The following is a 19,707-nucleotide window of genomic DNA, read 5'->3' as shown; positions in this document are numbered from 1 at the left end:
GATGATAGGTAAATACAAACTTTGTAAAATCTGATGTTAGTCCTAGTTGTTGCTGTTGTTTTTACAAAATGTAACAGGTACAATAGAGTAGTTTATACCTGCTTACTTCACACCTACGGTGCGAGCTTGAGAGACCCACACCTGCAGTTTCTGGACAAGAAAGCTGGACGTTGAATTTTGAAAGAATGATCAGTGGTTCTTAAATTTAGGAATAATAGAAATAATTAAATTTCAAAAAATGCAAGACGGATATGTACACTCTGGGTTGTCAGCTATGATTCAGACTAATTGCCTTTATCTTGATAGTCTGTGTATTCTGATATTAAAAATCTGTTGAGAACAAAGCTACGTAAGACCTGACTGATTCACTCTGGCCCAGTACAGCCTCTCTGGACTTTAATTTCCATATCTGTAAGTGAAAGAAGTGCAGCAAATATAAGGTCTCTTTCAGTTCTAACATTGTGTGACTTAAAAAAAAAAAAATTAAAAATCTTTTCTAGCCAGAATCTGATTGCTATTACATACATTGGTAGAGAAGTATTCTGTTTTAAATCATTTAAGCCAAGTAATGATTTTTGAATACTCGTTCTTGTTTTTCAGAAACTCTGTGAAGGCATATTTAAAGTCCTTGTAAAGGATATCCCAACAACATGTCAAGTGTCCTGCCTGGAAGTTCTCCGCATTCTCTCCAGAGACAAAAAGATTTTAGTTCCTGTAACAACCAAGGAAAATATGCAGATACTGCTGCGATTAGCGAAGCTAAATGAGTCAGATGATTCTTTGGAGAAGGTGTCAGAGTTCCCAGTTATTGTGGAGTCATTAAAATGTCTGTGTAACATAGTGTTCAACAGTCAGATGGCACAGCAGCTCAGCCTGGAACTTAACCTTGCTGCAAAGCTCTGTAACCTCCTGAGAAAGTGCAAGGACCGAAAGTTTATCAATGACATTAAGTGCTTTGACTTGCGCTTGCTCTTCCTCCTGTCACTTTTGCACACCGACATCAGGTCACAATTGCGCTACGAGCTCCAGGGACTACCGCTGCTAACCCAGATCTTGGAAAGTGCCTTTAGCATCAAGTGGACCGATGAATATGAATCGGCCATAGACCATAATGGACCTCCTCTCTCACCTCAGGAGACAGACTGTGCCATTGAGGCCCTCAAAGCTCTCTTCAATGTGACGGTAGACAGTTGGAAGGTGCATAAAGAGGTAAGGTTGAGAAGGATATTCTTATTTACCTATAACTTAATTGGTCTGGGCCATCCCTAGAGCTGCCTACAAGGGAGGAATCCTTACTTCCCATTTGTGTAACACTTAGCAGAAAAATAGGATGAAGATGGGCTATTACATTATTTTTGTTTTTTATGGGTTTTTAAATTTTTAATTCCAATTAGTTAACTATGGACTATTATTTTGTAAGGTTGGCAAATATAGTCCTTTTCCCAGTTGTTCTATCACCTGCCTTTTTTTTTTTTTGAGTGCCTCTTTCAGTCACAAGGTTTAAATGAGAAGATTTGAAGGGAAATAAAACAATATGATTCATAAAGTTATAGGCATTTACAATGATTGCCATCTCAAAGAAAAGATAAGCTAAATTAGGCCAGATAAAATTGATCAATCAGAATTCATGTCTGTTCAGAAGAGCAAAAGATCTTGTGTGTATCCCCTATCATCCCTAGAGTGTTACAGTATGAGATAACTATCAGAAATGTAGGACTACATGTAGATATCCATAGTTTTACACAGTTCTAGAAAATACAATTACACCACAGTGTAGGAAAGGTTTTTTCTGGACTAAGATCCTTTTCTGTGGCTTAGACCTTACAGCAGCCAAAGGCAGATTTGATAGTTTATATCTAAGTACCCACAAGAACAATATGCTGAACAAGAAACTTAGCTTAAGGAAGGCAACAATTTAAGCAAAATGGATGTAAACTTTTTTCCTTGTTTCTAGAATCTTAACATTTCACATTTACATTTTCTTTAACCTTAAATGATGAGTGAAATTGAGCCCTTGCCTTAAAAAAAAAAAAAAAAGAAAGAAAGCAAAAAAGAAAAGAATAAGGAAAGAAAGAAATGGAGTATTTTGGTGCCAGCATAAATTATCTTTTATGACAGCTGACTTGAGGACTTAGGCTAGCATCTTGCTGTGTCCATTTGAAGCAGTGCTCACCATGAATACAGATCTGTTTTGCCAGCAGCCTACTTTGAGAGGATTATCTCAGTACAGTGCTATAGTGAGAATATGCAGGCATCTGAGTTTTAAAGTGCAAATAGGTCTATATTTTGAAACCAAATATTTGAAGATCATTCCTAACAGCTGTTTTAGATGACTGTAGTATGGTCAGTTTTTCCTGAGACTTGGCAGGAAAAGATGTGGAAAGCCCACATGCTCCATTTATGCTTTGAAACCAAATATTTGGAAGTATTTAAAATATTATGTCTCTATGCTTATTTGGTCCCTTCTATGGTTATTTTTCTTACACTGTTTGTTTTGGTGTTTTTAAGTTCTCCATTTAGTTGCAAGGGCTCTTCTGAGACTGTTGGTTTGCCATTGTTGGAGCCCCTATTATTTAAATTGTGCCCAAAATAGTAGCTCACACTGTTCCAATTCCTGACTAAAAGGGTTTATTATAATTCAGTGGCCGCACATCAGTATAAGTATGGAATGACATGTAATATATATCAGTAAATTGAGATTAGCCTTCATTAGTTTAATAGTGGGGCTGGAAGAAGCCTTGAAGATGTTGAAGCAGCAATTACTCATTCTGGGTAATAGAAAGTTTATTCTCCAAAAGATATGTGAGAAAGGACCAGTAGTCCTGAAGCAGGCATCTGTGCAGACCTAGGCCTTCTTGTGAGTTGTGGATCGGTAGATAAAGCCATTATAAAAATGTGCCCAGTTATTGTGACTCTGGGCTATTACTGAAGTTATCAGAAATTTGAACAGTATTGAAACCAGGATCTTGCCAACTCATTTAGGCAAGAGTGTGGGAAAGGTTTGTTGTTGTTGTTTTAACCAGTTCAGTCTCCATGAGTCTCCAGATTCAAAATTTTAGCAAACATTTAGTTAGTCAGTCCATCAATAAATATTTATGGCCATTTACTAGATATTATATCAGCATTGTGTAATATGTTGGCAATAATAGGCATAGTCTCTGCCTTCAGTTTTGTTGGTAGGATAGGTAATAAATAAGTAAACAAATATATAATTCAAATTGTGTTAAGTGCTAGGAGAGAAACAGTGCAGTGATTGCGAATAGTTAGCATAGTCAGGGAAGACCTGTGAAGGTGTCTCCTGAGATAGGATGACAAAACGATGAAACTGTTTGACAACTGGGGAGGTGAACGTTTCTCAGAAATTGAACAGCATGTGAAAAGACCCAGAAATCAGAGCATAGGGAGGGACTCAGAACTTAACATAAGGAAAATCTGTAAAAAGGATGCAGAGAAACTTGCCAATAAGAGCCCATTTACTTGGATTTTACTAACACCTCGATTGTCAGACAAATGGCATCTTTCTCCAATCAAACAAGCACCTGAAGATTTGTTAATGCTTGAAGATAGCTACTGAAATAAAAGGACATTGAAAACTCATTATACAGAAGAATCCAACTTTAAAATTTAACTTTAAAAATATTATTTTCCTTATAATGAAAATACATGCTCATCATAGATCTAAGGGGAAAAGTAAAGAGGCAATAAAAAAGTGCAAATCACCTATAAAACTACCACTCGAAGATAATCACTGTTTGCATATAATATATACCTTTCTAACCATTCTTCATTGTATAGTATGTAAAAATAAACATATGTGTAATTTCTTTTTATAAAAACGCAGTCATTTTATAATCTTGATCTTTTTTTCCACAGTAAATGTTCTTGAAGAGTGGTGGTTTTCGAAATGTTCCTTGAAGCCGTAAAGTTCCTAGGAATAGGATGAGTTCCAGGTTCTCCACCCTCACTTTCAAAAGAGCATCTTTGATTATTGCAGTTGCTGTTGTTTTTTCTCTTTATAGTAGGTAACTAGATATCATGTGGGGATAAAAAGAGTTCTGCAACAAAAAATAATTTTTTTAAAAGATTTTATTTATCTATTTGACAGAGATCACAAGTAGGCAGAGAGGCAGGCAGAGAGAGAGGAAGAAGCGGGCTCCCTGCTAAGAGAGAGCCCAATGCGGAACTCGATCCCAGGACCCTGGGACCATGACCCAAGCCGAAGGCAGAGGCTTTAACCCACTGAGCCACCCAGGCGCCCCCCCCCAAAAAGTAATTTAACCGCCAATTTATTCTCTTTGTCAAAGGTTGGTAAATCCTTATGAAGAACTAATCTTCATAAGTCATTTTATACTTAATAAATAATTTTATACGTGAATATTCCTTCATAAAGATCTCTCAACCTTTAACAAATTCCTTATGTGTAGGCATTTAGATTGTTTGCATTTGTTTGCTGTTTTACATGGTAATGCAGTGAATTTTCTTATTAGGAAATTTTGTAGATAAATTCCTGAAATTATTGGGCCAAAAGATTTTTTAAAACTCTAAGGGTTTTTGATCTGTATTGCCAAACCGCCCTTCAGAAGAGTGCTAGTTTATACCTTTCCAGACCCTGGGCATTTCACCTTTAAAGATCTTTATCTATTAGACAGCTCAACTGTTACAGAAAATATAGATGTTTGGTTTGAGTTTTAACTGTTTTATAGGTATTTTTAATCACTGTTCACTTACAGTTCATCAAAACCAGAAAATTAATGACTGCGTTTTTCTTGAGGCTTACCAGATTAGTGCCGTTTGTCCATTTTAGGTTCATGCCTCAGTGTTAAATTCCTGCCTGTCTGCTGATACCATCAGCAAATTTGGAGATTCCTTTCCATTCAGTAGGAAAGGTAGCTGGGCTTATTTCTACACGGTGTCCTTCTGTCTCCCTCACTTCCTCCTTCCCTCTCTGTCTCATACTTTCCCTTTCCTAAAGGTAATGGGTAATGTTTAAGATTGTCAGAGGCTCCTTTAGCAGGACCTGAAGTCAGTTCTAGAAACATTAACCGAAATGGTCTTGTCTTCCTCCTCCTTTAACACTTTGCTAAATCTCTTTGTCGAAGGAGTTAAGCATGTTACTGTAGAGATCCCTCACTTAGCACACACTCCCTTCTGCAGTGCTTTCCAGGTTATCAGTGCATTGTGATGAGAAGACACAAGGACCAACAGACATGGTAGAGCCAGACAACCAGGAGCAAACAGAGAAGTAATACAAGTATCTGAGTAGTCAAAAGATGCATTTGAGTCAGATAAAACAGTGAATGTCCATAAGAGTTATTTGGGAATGTCACATTGTAACAGAAGAGGTTAGTGCCATGATTATTTTAGAGACTTGAAAGGGAATGTGGGAAAAGGACATGATATTAATTAAATAAAAATAAAGCTTCAAGCTGTGCCATGTTTTTTTGCTGAATCATCTTTTTAGTAAATATTGAGTGCCCAATATATGCTGAGTTCTACATTAGTCATACAAGATACGAGATGAAGAAAGCATCACTGCCCTCAAAGAACTAACAGTCTACTAGGAAAATCAGACACATGAACAGAGATGGATATACAACTGTTTGTTACATTACTTACTTTTCTTCTCTATATTTTCTGTATGTTTAAAAATAAGAAAGAGTCACCTCCGTAATGTACAGATGCTTCAAATACCATATGTTCTAGATCTTTGAGGGTTTATCTGACCTCACTGGCATAGTCTTTCTGCTAAGCAACATAACCTAGGACAGAGTATACATTCAATAAATATTTGTTTAATGAAAAATAAAGTGTGATATAGAGAAATATATAGGAGAAAAAATCCAAAGTAAGCAGGGAAAAAGGAAAAGTTTATGATACCTTTTAAAATGTCAAAGCTGTTGGGGCATCTGGGTAACTAAGTTGGTTAAGCATCTGCCTTAGGCTTAGGTCATGATATCAGGATCCTGGGATCAAGCCCTATGTCTGGCTCCCCACTCTGCATAGTCTGCTTCCCCTTCTTCCTCTGCCCCTACCCCTGCTCATATTCTCTCTCTCTCAAATAAATAAAATCTTCTTTAAAAAATCAAAGTTGGGGCACCTGGGTGGCTCAGTGGGTTAAAGCCTCTGCCTTCGGTTCAGGTCATGATCCCGGGGTCCTGGGATCGAGCCCCACATCGGGCTCTCTGCTCAGCGGGCTCTCTGCTCTGCTTCCCTCTCTCTCTCTGCCTGCCTCTCTGCCTACTTGTGATCTCTGTCAAATAAATAAATAAATTCTTTAAAAAAAAGAGTCAAAGCTATTACAAAATTAACTAGAAGCCCAAGACATTTAATAGCATTGTTTAGAGCAGCAGATTTCTAGCCTTTTTAGAGTTACAGCACTCTACTTTATAACATTTATATCTTCCCTTGTAAAGTAATTCAAAAAAGCATAATATTATTACTCTGTGCCCAGCACCATGTTCAATGAAAAAGATGCAGAGGTAAAATACATTATCTTTGCCTGTGAGGAGACAGAGAATTTTGATTATATACAATTTGGCAGGACAGATAACCTTGGTAAAGGTAAAGCAGAAGGGCTAGGGTAAAACAGGGTCAAATGTTACCTGAGATATAGCTGTATTTCTAGGTAAATGTGTGTATACTTCTGTGTGTGTGTGTATGTCTGTGTCTGAATGTCTTTCACTTTTTATGGAATTGAAATCAAATTTTCACACATTCCTAAACCTTCTTGAAGAAATTAGAACTGTCCTGGGTTAACAATACAAGATTAGGACTTGGTGTGCAGTTTTCTCCCTTCAGACTTTCACAGGCATTGATTAGATCAGTTGACACTTTGAATGAAAAGATGTGAGGAAATCCATACCTTTACAAAACAAAAGGGAAATCTTCCACAGTATGCACAGGAGAAAAAAGGCAGCAGGACAGTAGTAGAACTTGTAATTAAGAAGTAAGGACTATATAAAGAGATCCCAAAGACTTTCCTGAGATTTTATCTCCCTTTTAATTGAGTGTTACTTTATTTTGATTTCCACTATCACAGCAAGCCTGTTTGCTTTCTGTCTCTTCCTTCTCCCTTCATCCCTGGTGGCTTTTTTTTTTCTTCTCAATCTTTGGAGATAATGATTTCAGAGGACAGAATATTGATATCTGAAAGATATGATTTCAGAGGAGAGAATATAGATATCTTAAAGATATCAAAACTAAGATGAAGCAAGTAAATTATAGTTATATAAACTGTATTTGTGGAATATTTTATAAAGAATAATTATATTTAATCTTTCCAGCATCTTTGTGACACAAGAGCATTAACCCCGTTTGATAAAAAAGGACACGAAAATTCAGAGTTTAAATTACTTATGGAAAGTCATACAGCAGAATAGCCAATACTAGAAAATAGTATCCACTCTAACCTTTGTTAAATAATAATTCTTAAATAGTAGCATTCATTCAGCAAACTTTGACTGAGACAGACTAATGGAATAGAGTCTAGAAATAAACCTACGTATATATAGTCAACTCATTTATGACACCGGTAATATTGAAGTGCAGTGGGGAAAGAGTGGACTTTTTAATAAGTTGTACTGGATCAATTGTATGTCTTTATGGAAGAAAAACTAATTTGAATCCTTACCTTATGCCATACACAAAAATTAATTTGAGATAGATAAGGACCTAAATATGAAAGGTAAAATAACAAAGCTTTAAGAAGGAAACAGATTATCTTCATGACTTTATCTATCAAACATTTCTTAAGTAGGCAAAGATTTCTAAAACAGGACAAAATAAAAATCAAATTTTAAAGGAAAAGTTGACAAATTGGTCTTCATTAAAATGAGCTCATCAAGAGAAGAAAGTAAAAAAGCAGGCCACCAAAACAGAGGAGTTATTTGCAACACATCTATAAAGAACTCTATACGGAATACATTAAAAAGCCTTACAAATCCATACAGAGGCAACCCAATAAAAAAATCAGCAAAAAGGCTTGAACAGGCACTTGACAAAAGAGGTATCCAAATGACCAGTAGTCATATGAAACTTCATTAGTCATCAGGAAAATGCGTAATAAGAGACCACTGTGCACCCAAAAGAAGACTAAATTTTATAACTCTGACAATACCAAGTGTTGCCACAACTGTAGAGCAACTATTGGGAGTGTAAATTGGTATAAACACTTTGAAACACTATTTGGCAGTATAGTCTAAAGCTTGACACAGCAGATGAGGCGTAAGATACTATATTCACAGAAGTACCCGTCAATATAGCCCCAAACTGGAAACAATCCAAGTGTCCATCCAGAGTAGGATAGATAAGTAAAGTGTAATATATTCACTGCATTCAGCAGTGCTTTCTTAAACTAACTGTGGTGAAGGACCAGATTCTTTTTTGCCCTAGCTATCAGAATAAAACTCTTATATAATACAATATTACATACATTGTCAAACTGGAAGAGTCTCTAAATGCTCACACATACTTTTTGCACGGGGGGGCACTGCAGATCAGTGGCAAACAGGATGTGGATCGGCACTGGCCCACAGACTGCACCTCAAATAGCACTACTCTCAAGTGATGAAAATGAACACAAGTGATGAAAATGTGTAGACTAGCTACACATACCAACTTGGATGAATCTCACAACCAGACACAAAAGGGCCTAAGTTTTAGGATTCCATTCAAGCAAACTTGAATGACAACAAAAATCACTAACCTGTAATGTTAGAAACTAGAATTACCCTTGAAGAACAGGCGACTGTCATCTGAAGAGGCCATGAGGGGAATTCTGGAGTTCTTGATCTTGACATTGGATCATTTTTGTGTTGGTTATATGGATGTGCTCATTTTGTGAAAATTTATCTAGCTGCCCACTGATGACTGCATCTCTTTTTTGTTTTACTTATAATTTACATTAAAAATTATTGAATATTGGGGCACCTGGGTGGCTCAGTCAGTTGAGCATCAGACTCTTGGTTTCGGTCTGATCATGGTCTCAGAACAGTAGGATTGAGCCCTACATGGGCTTCATACTGGGTGTGGAACCTACTTGGGATTCTCTTTCTCCCTCTCCCTCTGCCTCTCTCTCTTTCCTCTCTCTCTCCCTGTCTAAATAAATAAATAAATAAATATTGAACACCTATTAAACATATGTACTCTAAACTTCTAAAGTTACCAGATTAGTGGAGAAAGCAATGGAAATGCAAGTGTGGCATTACAAATTATGATTTTATGAAAGGAATCATAATAAGATAGTGATAGAAAATAATGGAGGAAGAAGCCTACTTAGATTAAGTGGACAAGGAAGAGGCTTCTCTGATAAAATGTTTTAGCTGAGACCTAGGAGATGAAAAGGAATTGGTGATGCCAGGAGTGGGGGAAACAATCCATGGATTTCAGCAGTTGCTTTGGGTACAGAAATAAAGAGAATTTAATGGATTTATGGTAAAAGGGCATTGCAGACCTAAGTACAACTTGAGAATTGGTGTTACACAAGTTGGGACACAAGGAAATGGGATGGAAAGAAGTAGGATTTTGTTTTACAGTTGCAAGTAAGAAGACCAAAATGGATAGTTTTGCAAGAAGCTGATCAACATCAGTGTGAGAAGAGAACAACTGTGATACCTAGAATAAAGGAAAATCTAGTGTTTTTTTGTTTTGAGAGAGAGCATGCATGAGCAAGTGCGTGGGGGTGGGAAGGGGAAGAGAGAGAGAATCCCAAGCCAACTCCTCATTCAGCATAGAACCCGACGCAGGTCTCGGTCTCCTGACCCTGAGATCATAACCTGAGCTGAAATCAAGAGTCATACACTTAACTGACTGAGCCACTCACGCGCCTAAGGAAAATCTTAAAATCTTTTTTTTTTTAATTTTTTTTTAAAATTTTATTTATTTGACAGACAGAGATCACAAGTAGGCAGAGAGGCAGGCAGAGAGAGATAGAGGGGAAAGCAGGCTCCCCACCGAGCAGGGAGCCCGATGCGGGGCTCGATCCTAGGACCCCAGGATCATGACCTGAGCTGAAGGCAGAGGCTTTAACCCACTGAGCCACCCAGGCGCCTCTTAAAATCCTTTTAAAAGGAAGTGCATTCCCACTTAATTTTTAAAACCAAGGAAAATATCTTATTAAGAGTTAAGAAATGGAAGGAGTACCTGGGTGGCACAGACAGTTGGGCGTCAGACCCTTGGTTTTGACTAGGGTTATGATCTCAGGGCCAAGGGATTGGGCCCTGTGTGGGGTTCTGGCTAGGTGTGGAATCAGAGTTTCTCTCTCCTTCTGTCCCTGCTCACTGCTCACACTTGCTCTCTGTCTTTCTAAAATAAACGGATAAATCTTAAAAAACAACAAAAACAAGTTATATGGAAGAATTTCACATGTGTTTCAACGTGCTTCATGTAATTTGGGGTAAGTAAATGTGTATTTACATATTAGAGAATTTTGTTTCAGGCATTTGAAAATGGACGGCGAATGGGACAGTGTCTGGGTCAACCCTGCCAGTCTTCATGTCTCTGGCATTCCACTGAATCCTCCTCCCCTTTTCTTTCTTCCTTCCCCAGCACACAATTATTTCATTATCACTCATTTCAGCTCTATCTTCTGTTTCCTTTCTCCCTCATTATTCCCCTCATCTTCAAATGTTCCATTGCAAGTGCTAAGCACTTCCTTGTGTATCATCCTCTTTAATTCTTTTATGACCCTACCAGTCACATACGTGTGGAGATGCCTGTGGGGAAACTTTGGCTCAGAGAAGCTATATGACTTGTTTAAAGTCACAACTTAGACACTAGACTCCCAAATGCAGTGCTTTTTCCGTTGTGCCACTGAGGCCTTCCTCTCTTACAAATAAACATATAATAATTTTATGCTTAAAATTCTGTCCTCTGCATTATGAGTAATGAAATTGTGCTCTATTGTTTGTTAGATTTTTTAAGACACATCTTCTCACCTATATGTGAATATAAGAACATATATGAATATATGTATAATATGTGAGTATATTTCACTTTACACAGACTTGAGATCAATATATGCTAAAGTTTTAAAATTTTTTATAAAGTTTTTTGAATTTTTAAATAGTTTTTGAAGTAATTGGTGACTTCCTGAAGTATAGCGTACACAGGATCTCTATTATAATTATCACTCATTTTATCTGTCTTCTAATTACTATTTTTTTTTAAAGATTTTATTTATTTGACAGAGAGAGATCACAAGTAGGCAGAGAGGCAAGCAGAGAGAGAGAGGGAGGAGGAAGCAGGCTCCCTGCCTAGCAGAGAGCCCGATGCGGGACTCGATCCCAGGACCCTGAGATCATGACCTGAACTGAAGGCAGAGGCCCAACCCACTGAGCCACCCAGGCAGCCCCTGTCTTCTAATTATTAAAAATCTGGACAAAGAGAGAGATGACTTTGATACAGGTGACTAAAGAAATTGTAGTGGCCCAAGAGCTCACTAAAAAAGAGGACGTAAACTAAGTGATTACTCATAACTTAGCTTATTTCCTACTGCTTGCCTTTTTCTCTCTGACTCTCTATGTGTCTTTAATACCAATGAGTGAGTAAACATTGGGAAAATAGGAGATTAAACTCAGATCACTTGTTTTTCATCACTTGCCAGTAATTTGCGGGGGAATTAGCAAGATTTGGGGAAGCTAGGAGATTAAGAAGACTCATTAAAATAAAGTTGATAGATTATAGATTTTAACTTAATTGCTTTTGAAAATCAAGAAATGAGGCATTAAGGATACATAACTGGCTCTTAAAATATCTGATAGCATTATATCTATTTAAACTTTTATAACAATTAGCAGACTGGAACAATATACTACCAAAAGAATCTAGGCTTTCTGGAAATGGCAAAGATCATTAGATGAATTGAATCTTACTGTAAAACAGAGTGGGACATGCATGGATGTTGGTCATGCATCTCTGTGCCCAGCATGCCCTAAGGGAGCGGCTAGATCAGTACCATCTGCTTTTATCCATTTCTGGAGGTGGTTGTAGCTCTTCATATGAGACAGTAACTATTCACTTAGTACTGAGAACTTTTTCTACAGTATCCTGACTTCTATTATGTATGGTATAAGAATGACTGACTGTTGCGGGGGAAGGCAGGTGGGCCATAAGATAACTCCGAGGAAGGTAGTAATACACCAAACTCCTTCGTTAAGGCATTCAATCCCGAATTTTTCCTCTTGTCTTTTTTATTTGCCATAGAGTGATTCTCATCAGTTCCGTGTCATGGCAGCTGTCCTTCGCCATTGTTTACTAATCGTAGGTCCAACCGAAGACAAAACAGAAGAGCTGCACAGGTAGGTAATCTCTGTGTTGCTATCTCAATGAGGAATATCATCAATTCTTGTTTTTATGCATCCAATTTTTGTTGTTAAAAGCACAAGAAAGTGAAAATATTACAGTAAGTCTGGTAACTGTTGAGAAATCATTTCTGTGCCCTGATGAGAAATTTTCATTCTATTCCCTTTGACTTTGTTAAATTGAGTCCCAACAAAAGAGAATTTAGCATTTGTTGAATTCAACAATAAAACCCAGAGTTTTAACAGTAATAATAGCACAATTCAGTAGTTACTGAGTACTAAGTGTGACACGGTGCTAAGTGCTTTATAAAGATTAACTTACTTTAATCAGCATACTCATCTTATGAGGTTACTGCTCTTCTTCCCTTTCGATAGGCCATGAAATTGGGGCATAGAAAAATGAAGCAATTTCTTTGAGATTACACAGCCCTAGTAAGTGACAGGACTTGGATTTGAACCCTGCTTTTCATTACTGCACTCAATAGTCTCACTGATTTCACTGTAAGAGTAGTTACCAAAAAGTATACCATAAGCAATATGTATTAATTAAATTTTTAAAACTTATTATAAAAATTGGGTCACAGTCTCAAGTATTAATATTTAAAAAATAGTTCAAGTGTTGTGACTTGCTTGTTGGAGCTCTTGGTGGACTACTGCTAAAATGTGTCATTCTGTAAGAATTGAGTTCATGTGTTTTTCTAGTTCTCTTTCTATTGTAGATCAGACTTGCTATAACAACACTTCTGACTTTAACATAAGACTGCTTATGGTGCTTTACTCTTTAAAAATACAAGTGGTATTTTTTTTAAGATTTTATTTACTTATTGGAGAGAGAGAGAGCATGAGCAGGGGAGAGGCAGTGGGAGAGGGAGAAGCAGACCCCCCACTGAGCAGGGTGCCTGACTCACTGGGTTCAATCCCAGGGTTCCAGGATCCTGACCTTAGCCGAAATGAGATGCTTAACCAAGTGAGCCACTCAGGTACCCCAAATACAAATGGTATTTTAAATAATTCAAATAAATTCAAATCTGCAAACAATTACCTTTGGCATTAACTCTGCTTTACAAATAAATTTGGATTCCTCTTAATAGTAGAAAACACCTACATTTACAATATTCTATTTTTCAAAATATGGCTTAAATAAAACTTCATAGAAACCCAACAGAGTGTAAAAATGGAGCATAACCTTATTTTTCAATCAAATCCTTATTATTTTAGTTATGATCAGCAATTTATTATTTGCTATTTTACAGAGTTTGTTGATAGGTTACTTTATGTACTCTGCCCTGCAAACATTCAAAAGATTATTTTATTCACAATTAAAAAGTGTGATTTCTTTTCCTTCAGCTACAGATCAAAAGTTCCTTTAATTTTCTTGAGACTGTGCCTTTAAAAAATAATCAGATTAAGTGCAATAAATCATGGCCTCTAAAACAATTTAAACACTCTGACTCATAATTTTTTTCATAATTGAGACACTAGAAATACAGATGCTAAAACTTTTAAAAAATGGATTTACAATAAGAACAGGAGTAAATTGATGACTTTTTCTTTTGGAAATCAGTTATTGTAAGTTAAATGGCATTCATACAAGAATATAAGGAGAGGGACACCTGGGTGGCTCAGTCGTTAAGCATCGGCTCAGGTCATGATCCCAGAGTCCTGAGATCGAGCCCCGCATCGGGCTCCCTTCTCCACGGGAAGCCTGCTTCTCCCTCTCCCACTCCCCCTGCTTCTGTTCCCTCTCTCTCTCGCTGTGTCTCTGTCAAATAAGTAAATAAAATCTTTAAAAAATAAAAAATAAATAAAGTCTTCGTAATAAAAGAAAAAAAAGAATAAGGAGAAAGTGTTTTGGGAATTGTTACACTGGTTACAAAAAAACATTGCTAAGGATTTCTCTGATAAATTTAATATTTTAACACAGCACCCAGTATTTATCAAAAAAGAGCAAGAGGAGAGGTTTTAAGAACCAGATTTTTAAAAAAGTAATCAGATTTCTTTATTTTCTTTCTGATATTTACTTTAAATATTCTTTTTAAAGATATTTTACTTTAAATTTACTTTTGTCTTAAAAATTGCTCTGATAGGGCGCCTGGGTGGCTCAGTGGGTTAAAGCCTCTGCCTTCGGCTCAGGTCACAATCCCAGGTTCCTGGGATCGAGCCCCACATCGGGCTCTCTGCTCAGCAGGGAGCCTGCTTCCTCCTCTCTCTCTGCCTGCCTCTCTGCCTACTTGTAATCTCTGTCTGTCAAATAAATAAATAAAATCTTAAAAAAAAAAAAAAGTTGCTCTGATAAAATATCTATTAGCTACACTGTAAATAAGATTTCCCTAGAGCCACAAGTATATCTCAAAGCCTTTCCTAGGAGACTGAAGTTGCTGCTGACATGACAGTTTATCTGGAATTGCCCTGCATGTCCCTTTAATCGGAATTAAAGTGATTAGTATCATTTGAGAGTAGTGACTCTAGGCTAAGCCATTTAAATACAGAGAAAACTGCATTAACCCCAAAGGATTATATTAGGAAACTTACTAGGATTTTAATACCCACTAAATTGTGTGTATTTATTTATAGTGTAGTACCCACTAAATTCTGCATATTTATACTTCAGTATTTATACAGAAAATCATGTGTGTGTTTAAGGCAAAGTTAAAACAAAAAAAATCGGAATGTTTTTCAAAGTAACATTTTGTTCCATTTTTTTAAAATTATTTTGTAAGTTTATTTTTTCTTTTTGACACTTTAAGGAAAAATGTAACAAAATAGGTAAACCTGGATAGTGTATGATTATGCATTAAAACTCAAAGAGTTGTGGTAACAAATGAGAAATTAATAAAGCACTCTGTCCCTGCACCGAGGAAGCACTCAGCAAGTGTACGAGCTGCTGTCACCTCTGCCGTCACACTGCTGCCACCGCCACTTCTTTTACTGTTATTACAATAAGCACACTGGCTTTTAGGTCCAATACTTAGTTCCAGATATATTTTTAAAAGTTGTTTTTGATTTTGATATTTTGTTAGGATTTTTATGTATATCCTGTGATCATGTAGAGAAATCTATTTTCCATTCATCTGTTTTTCGCAAGCCAGGGATGTTCTATGATACGTGCATGCCAGGAGACTACTAGGCTCCTTCAGGAGACAAGTGAGGAGAAACATGGCTAGGCCACAGCTTTTTCTGATGTGCGGTCTCCTTTTTTTCCCCACCCCCAGAGCAATCAAGAGGACAGGGACATAGAGATAAAATGAGTTAGCTCACATAGACAGTTGACCTTAACCTTTATTTCCACTAATCAGCATCTTAGATAGTTTTTAAAATCTACTTATTTCATTTCCTTTTGTCTATACTTAAAGTAACAAGTAAATTGTTGGTTTGAGTCATCTTTTTTTGATACATTAAAGGACATCCTAATTCGGTTCATCTCTGTTATCTTCCTGAAAGTATTTTCAACCCTCTTGTCCATAATCAGTAAACTTATGCATACACTGCCAAAAACAATTCCATATGGATGTGGTTGTGGTTTTGTTTTATTTTAGAGATAAGGGGGAAATGGGAATGGCCTAAATGCTAGAGAGGTGAGAAGAGTGGAGGACCAGATCTAATTTAATTTATTTTAGCCTCTCAACTCATTTCTTTCACTTAGCACACTGGCATCTACAAAATGCTTTTGCTCTTTTTTTTCCCCCACACTCAAAGAGCCTGTGTGTCTTTAAAAAGTACTTATCTCCCTGCCTTTTTTGTTGTTTCTTTGCTTAGACTAATTTATCTCATATACTGGAGACAATTTAGTACCTAATGATACCTCATTACAATCCTAAGCAATGTCTTTTTTTCCAGCTTTATTGAGATTCAGTGGACGTATCACATTGTTTCAGTTTAAGGTATACAATGTTGTTGATTTGATAGATTTACATATTGTGAAATGATTACCACCACATCATTAGCTAGGCATAATGTCTAACACATGACCAACTTTTAATTAATGTTTGAAAATTGAGGGGAGAGGAGATGGGGGAATGGTTAAAACAGGTGAAGGGGATTAAAAGGTACAAACTTCTAATTTAAAATAAATAAGTCACAGAGATTAGAAGTACAACATAGGGAATAAAGTCAGTAATATTGTAATAATGTTTAGTGACAGGTGGTAACTACACTTATTGTGGTGAACACTGAGATTGAGTAATGTATAGAATTGTTGAATCGCTATGTTATTGTACAACTGAAATTAATATAACATTGTATATCAACTATACTTCAATAAAAATTTTTTTGTTAGAAGATTGAAAATTGGATGATATCATTTTTTGCTTCTACTTATTAACTGAGCACTTACTATATGCTAGGCACTATGTGGAACTTAAGGACAATAAAGATGAATATAGTATAATCTGTGTTCTCCAGGGCTTACCAGCTAGGGGGTAAAACAGACATGTAAGTAAATAAGTACAGTTATTTTGATGAGTGTTTTGTAAGACATGGACAAGCTTATGTAGGTATACAGAAAACAAGAGAGTTTACTTTGGAGAGATCGCAGAAGGGGGTTCTTATTTTATTTTTTGTTATCATTAAAGCTCCTAGCTCTTTAACCTGATTCTTACTGTGAATAACCGTTATCTAGGTGAAGAGATATCCACAGTGCATACTCTGGAGAAACGTAAAGTCTAAATGAGGAGACAAGACATAAATATTATGAAAAGTTAAAAATAAGCCAAGACCATAATAGAAGAGCTATCACAAGATAGTTTTTGAGTAGTTTCCCAGTGACTTAACTATCCAAATAATAATTGCTAATAGAGGGGCGCCTGAGGGGCGCCTGGTGGCTCAGTGGATTGAGCCTCTGCCTTCGGCTCAGGCCATGATCTCAGAGTCTTGGGATCGAGCCCCGCATTGGGCTCTCTGCTCAATAGGGAGCCTGCTTCCCCCTTTCTTTCTGCCTGCCTCTCTGCCTACATGTGATCTCTCTGTCAAATAAATAAATAAAATCTTTTTAAAAAATAATAATTGGGGGCGCCTGGGTGGCTCAGAGGGTTAAAGCCTCTGCCTTCAGCTCAGGTCGTGATCCCCGGGTCCTGGGATCGAGCCCCGTGTCGGGCTCTCTGCTTGGCGGGGAGCCTGCTTCCTCCTCTCTCTCTCTGTCTGCCTCTCTGCCTACTTGTGATCTCTCTCTGTCGAATAAATAGATAGAATCTTAAAAAATAATAATAATAATAATAATTGCTAATAGAATTTAAAAGACTAGCTCACTGTGGTCTAACATGATGAGTAAAGTTTTCCTTACTCATACTATCTATAGCTGTTCTCCATCTTCATCCAGACCTCTGGTCTCCTGGTGATTCCCGTTTCTCCTACCTATGAGCCCTCTATGGGTTTACCTTCTTTCCTTTCTAATTCTAAAGCATTGGTTCATCATTTCAACCTATCCATATGCTCTCATTGTCATGTCTTGCTAGTCTTGAAGCACCCAACCCCAGATCTGTCAGACCACCTTCTTTTTCTACTTCTAAACTCAGGCTTCTCTGACCCGTGGGACAGTTTTACCTAACCCAACAGTTTGATCCATCCTCTCCACTGCATTTAGAGTTGTTTCTCAGAAAGAAGATCTCTGCTTAGAATCCTCGTTGGCTCCCCTCTCTCTTTATGTTCAAGAGCAAACTTGTATTGTCATTTTGCATTTATTAATAATCTGCCTCCTTATCAGGGGAATCTATGTTTCCCTGGCTTCTGTACCTTTTTCTTTGCCAGAATAACTCTGGTTTAAGGTCATCAGTAACCCATCTGGCTATAATTTACATCTTATCACGGCAGCCCCCTTTATAATACTCCTACCCCACTCCCCACAGACATACATGTACTTTTCTGGTCTCATTGTCTACCAAGGCCCCTCCCTGCCTTGTCCTTTGCTTTACACGGTATACTTAGGGCCTAGCACAAGGCATAGTAAGTATTTGTTGAGAATGAAGTGATGTTTAAGCTAGTCTTAAAGAATGAGAATATTCTTCTAGGCAGGAAAACCCATGGCCAAACACAGAAAAGAGTTTGTGTCTATGGCGTATTTAGAGAACAATGACCAGGTCACTATGGGTTAAAAAGCTATGCTTTGCTGAGAGCAGCATTCAGGAATCTTTTCATCATATCTTATCCAAAGTTTTCTGGACACTTCTCACCTGCAGTGGCTCCAGTCTTCTCTTAACTATCTGGTTCTTCTACTGTTCTCGAATTTTATCTACTTGGGCTTTAGAGCCATGGCTCCACCATAATGCCTATTACTAAGGTCACTAGTAACTTCCATTTTGCAAAACCCAGTGGACACTTCTTGTCATCTTACTTGATCTGTCCCACATCATTTGACACCCCACTTTTGTGTATGTACTTTCTTCCAGGATACCATAATATACTGGTTTTCCTCCTACCTCACTAGTTGTAATTTTTTCCTCAGTTCCTCAGCTTCTAGACAATAGAGTGCCCTAGGTTCAGCCCTCACAGTTTTTTAGTTCACACGCATTCCCTCCCTAATTTAATCAACCTGTTGTCTTCAGACACCATCTATCTGCTAATGATCCCTTAGCTTCTATCTCTAATCCAGATCTCCCTCTCCAAACTTGACTCTTGCCACTAACTTCCTATTAACATCTCCCCTTGGAAGTCTAATAGATATCCCAAATTTAATATATCCAAAATTAAATTCTTAGTCTTCCCCTGAAAAGCTGCTTCTCCTGCAGTGTTTTCCATTTCAGTTTATGGCAACTCCAGCTTTCCACTTGCTAAGGCTTGAACTTGGATTCTCACACTTCACAACTGGCCTGTCAATGTCTCAAAATGTATCCGGATGTAACCGCTTCACTATTATCATCATATTCAGTCACCTGAATTTTATAGTGATATCCTGATTCTTCTCACCTTTGATGTCCTGCCATTCTTTTCTCAATGCAGTAGTCAGAATAACCCTTTTTAGGTAAATCAGAGTATATCACCATGAAAGACCCTAGAGTGGCTCCCACTTCACTGAGCATAAAATTAAATTTTAAGAGCCTGCAAGACCAATCTGGCCATACCTGATCTCCTGTCCTACTCCTTTTCCTATATATAGTGGTTTGGCAACACCAACTTCTTTACAGTTCTTCATTTATGCCACTGCTTCTACCTTGGAGCCTTTGCTCTTGCTTTTCTTTCTGAAATGTTCTTTCCCCACATTGTCACATGGCTCACTACCTCACTTCATTTCTTTGCTTAAATGGCACCATTTTAGTGAGGTCTAGCCTAATCACTCTATTCAAAATTATAACCAACCTGTTCTGTCTTACTTTCCTGGGTTTCTCCACCAGGCCGCTTATCACCTTCTATCATGCTATTTAGTGATCTTATTTCTTTTGTTTACTTTTCATTGACTATCCTCTCCATGCTGGAAAAT

General features: G+C 37.3%; 1 protein-coding gene across 7 annotated transcripts in view; it reads left to right on the top strand.

The window, feature by feature from the left end:
* LOC111157569 (RIC8 guanine nucleotide exchange factor B) overlaps positions 1–19,707 on the top strand; it is a 97,809-nt gene that overhangs the window by 35,545 nt on the left and 42,557 nt on the right. For all 7 annotated transcript variants that reach the window (XR_002641307.1, XR_002641308.1, XM_022519090.1 and 4 more), the window contains 2 exons: positions 601–1,209; positions 12,202–12,296. Coding sequence is in view for 5 of the 7 variants with exons in the window: in XM_022519090.1 (XP_022374798.1) it covers positions 601–1,209; positions 12,202–12,296 (704 nt within the window). In the remaining 2 variants the exon portion in view is untranslated. The remainder of the gene's footprint in view (positions 1–600; positions 1,210–12,201; positions 12,297–19,707) is intronic.

The sequence above is a fragment of the Enhydra lutris genome, unplaced genomic scaffold (genome assembly GCF_002288905.1).
Source record: "Enhydra lutris kenyoni isolate GAN:26980312 unplaced genomic scaffold, ASM228890v2 scaffoldscaffold55, whole genome shotgun sequence".
NCBI classification, from domain to species: Eukaryota; Metazoa; Chordata; class Mammalia; order Carnivora; family Mustelidae; genus Enhydra; species Enhydra lutris.
Note: the sequence above shows the minus strand (reverse complement) of the source record. Positions and strands in the feature narration are given on the sequence as shown.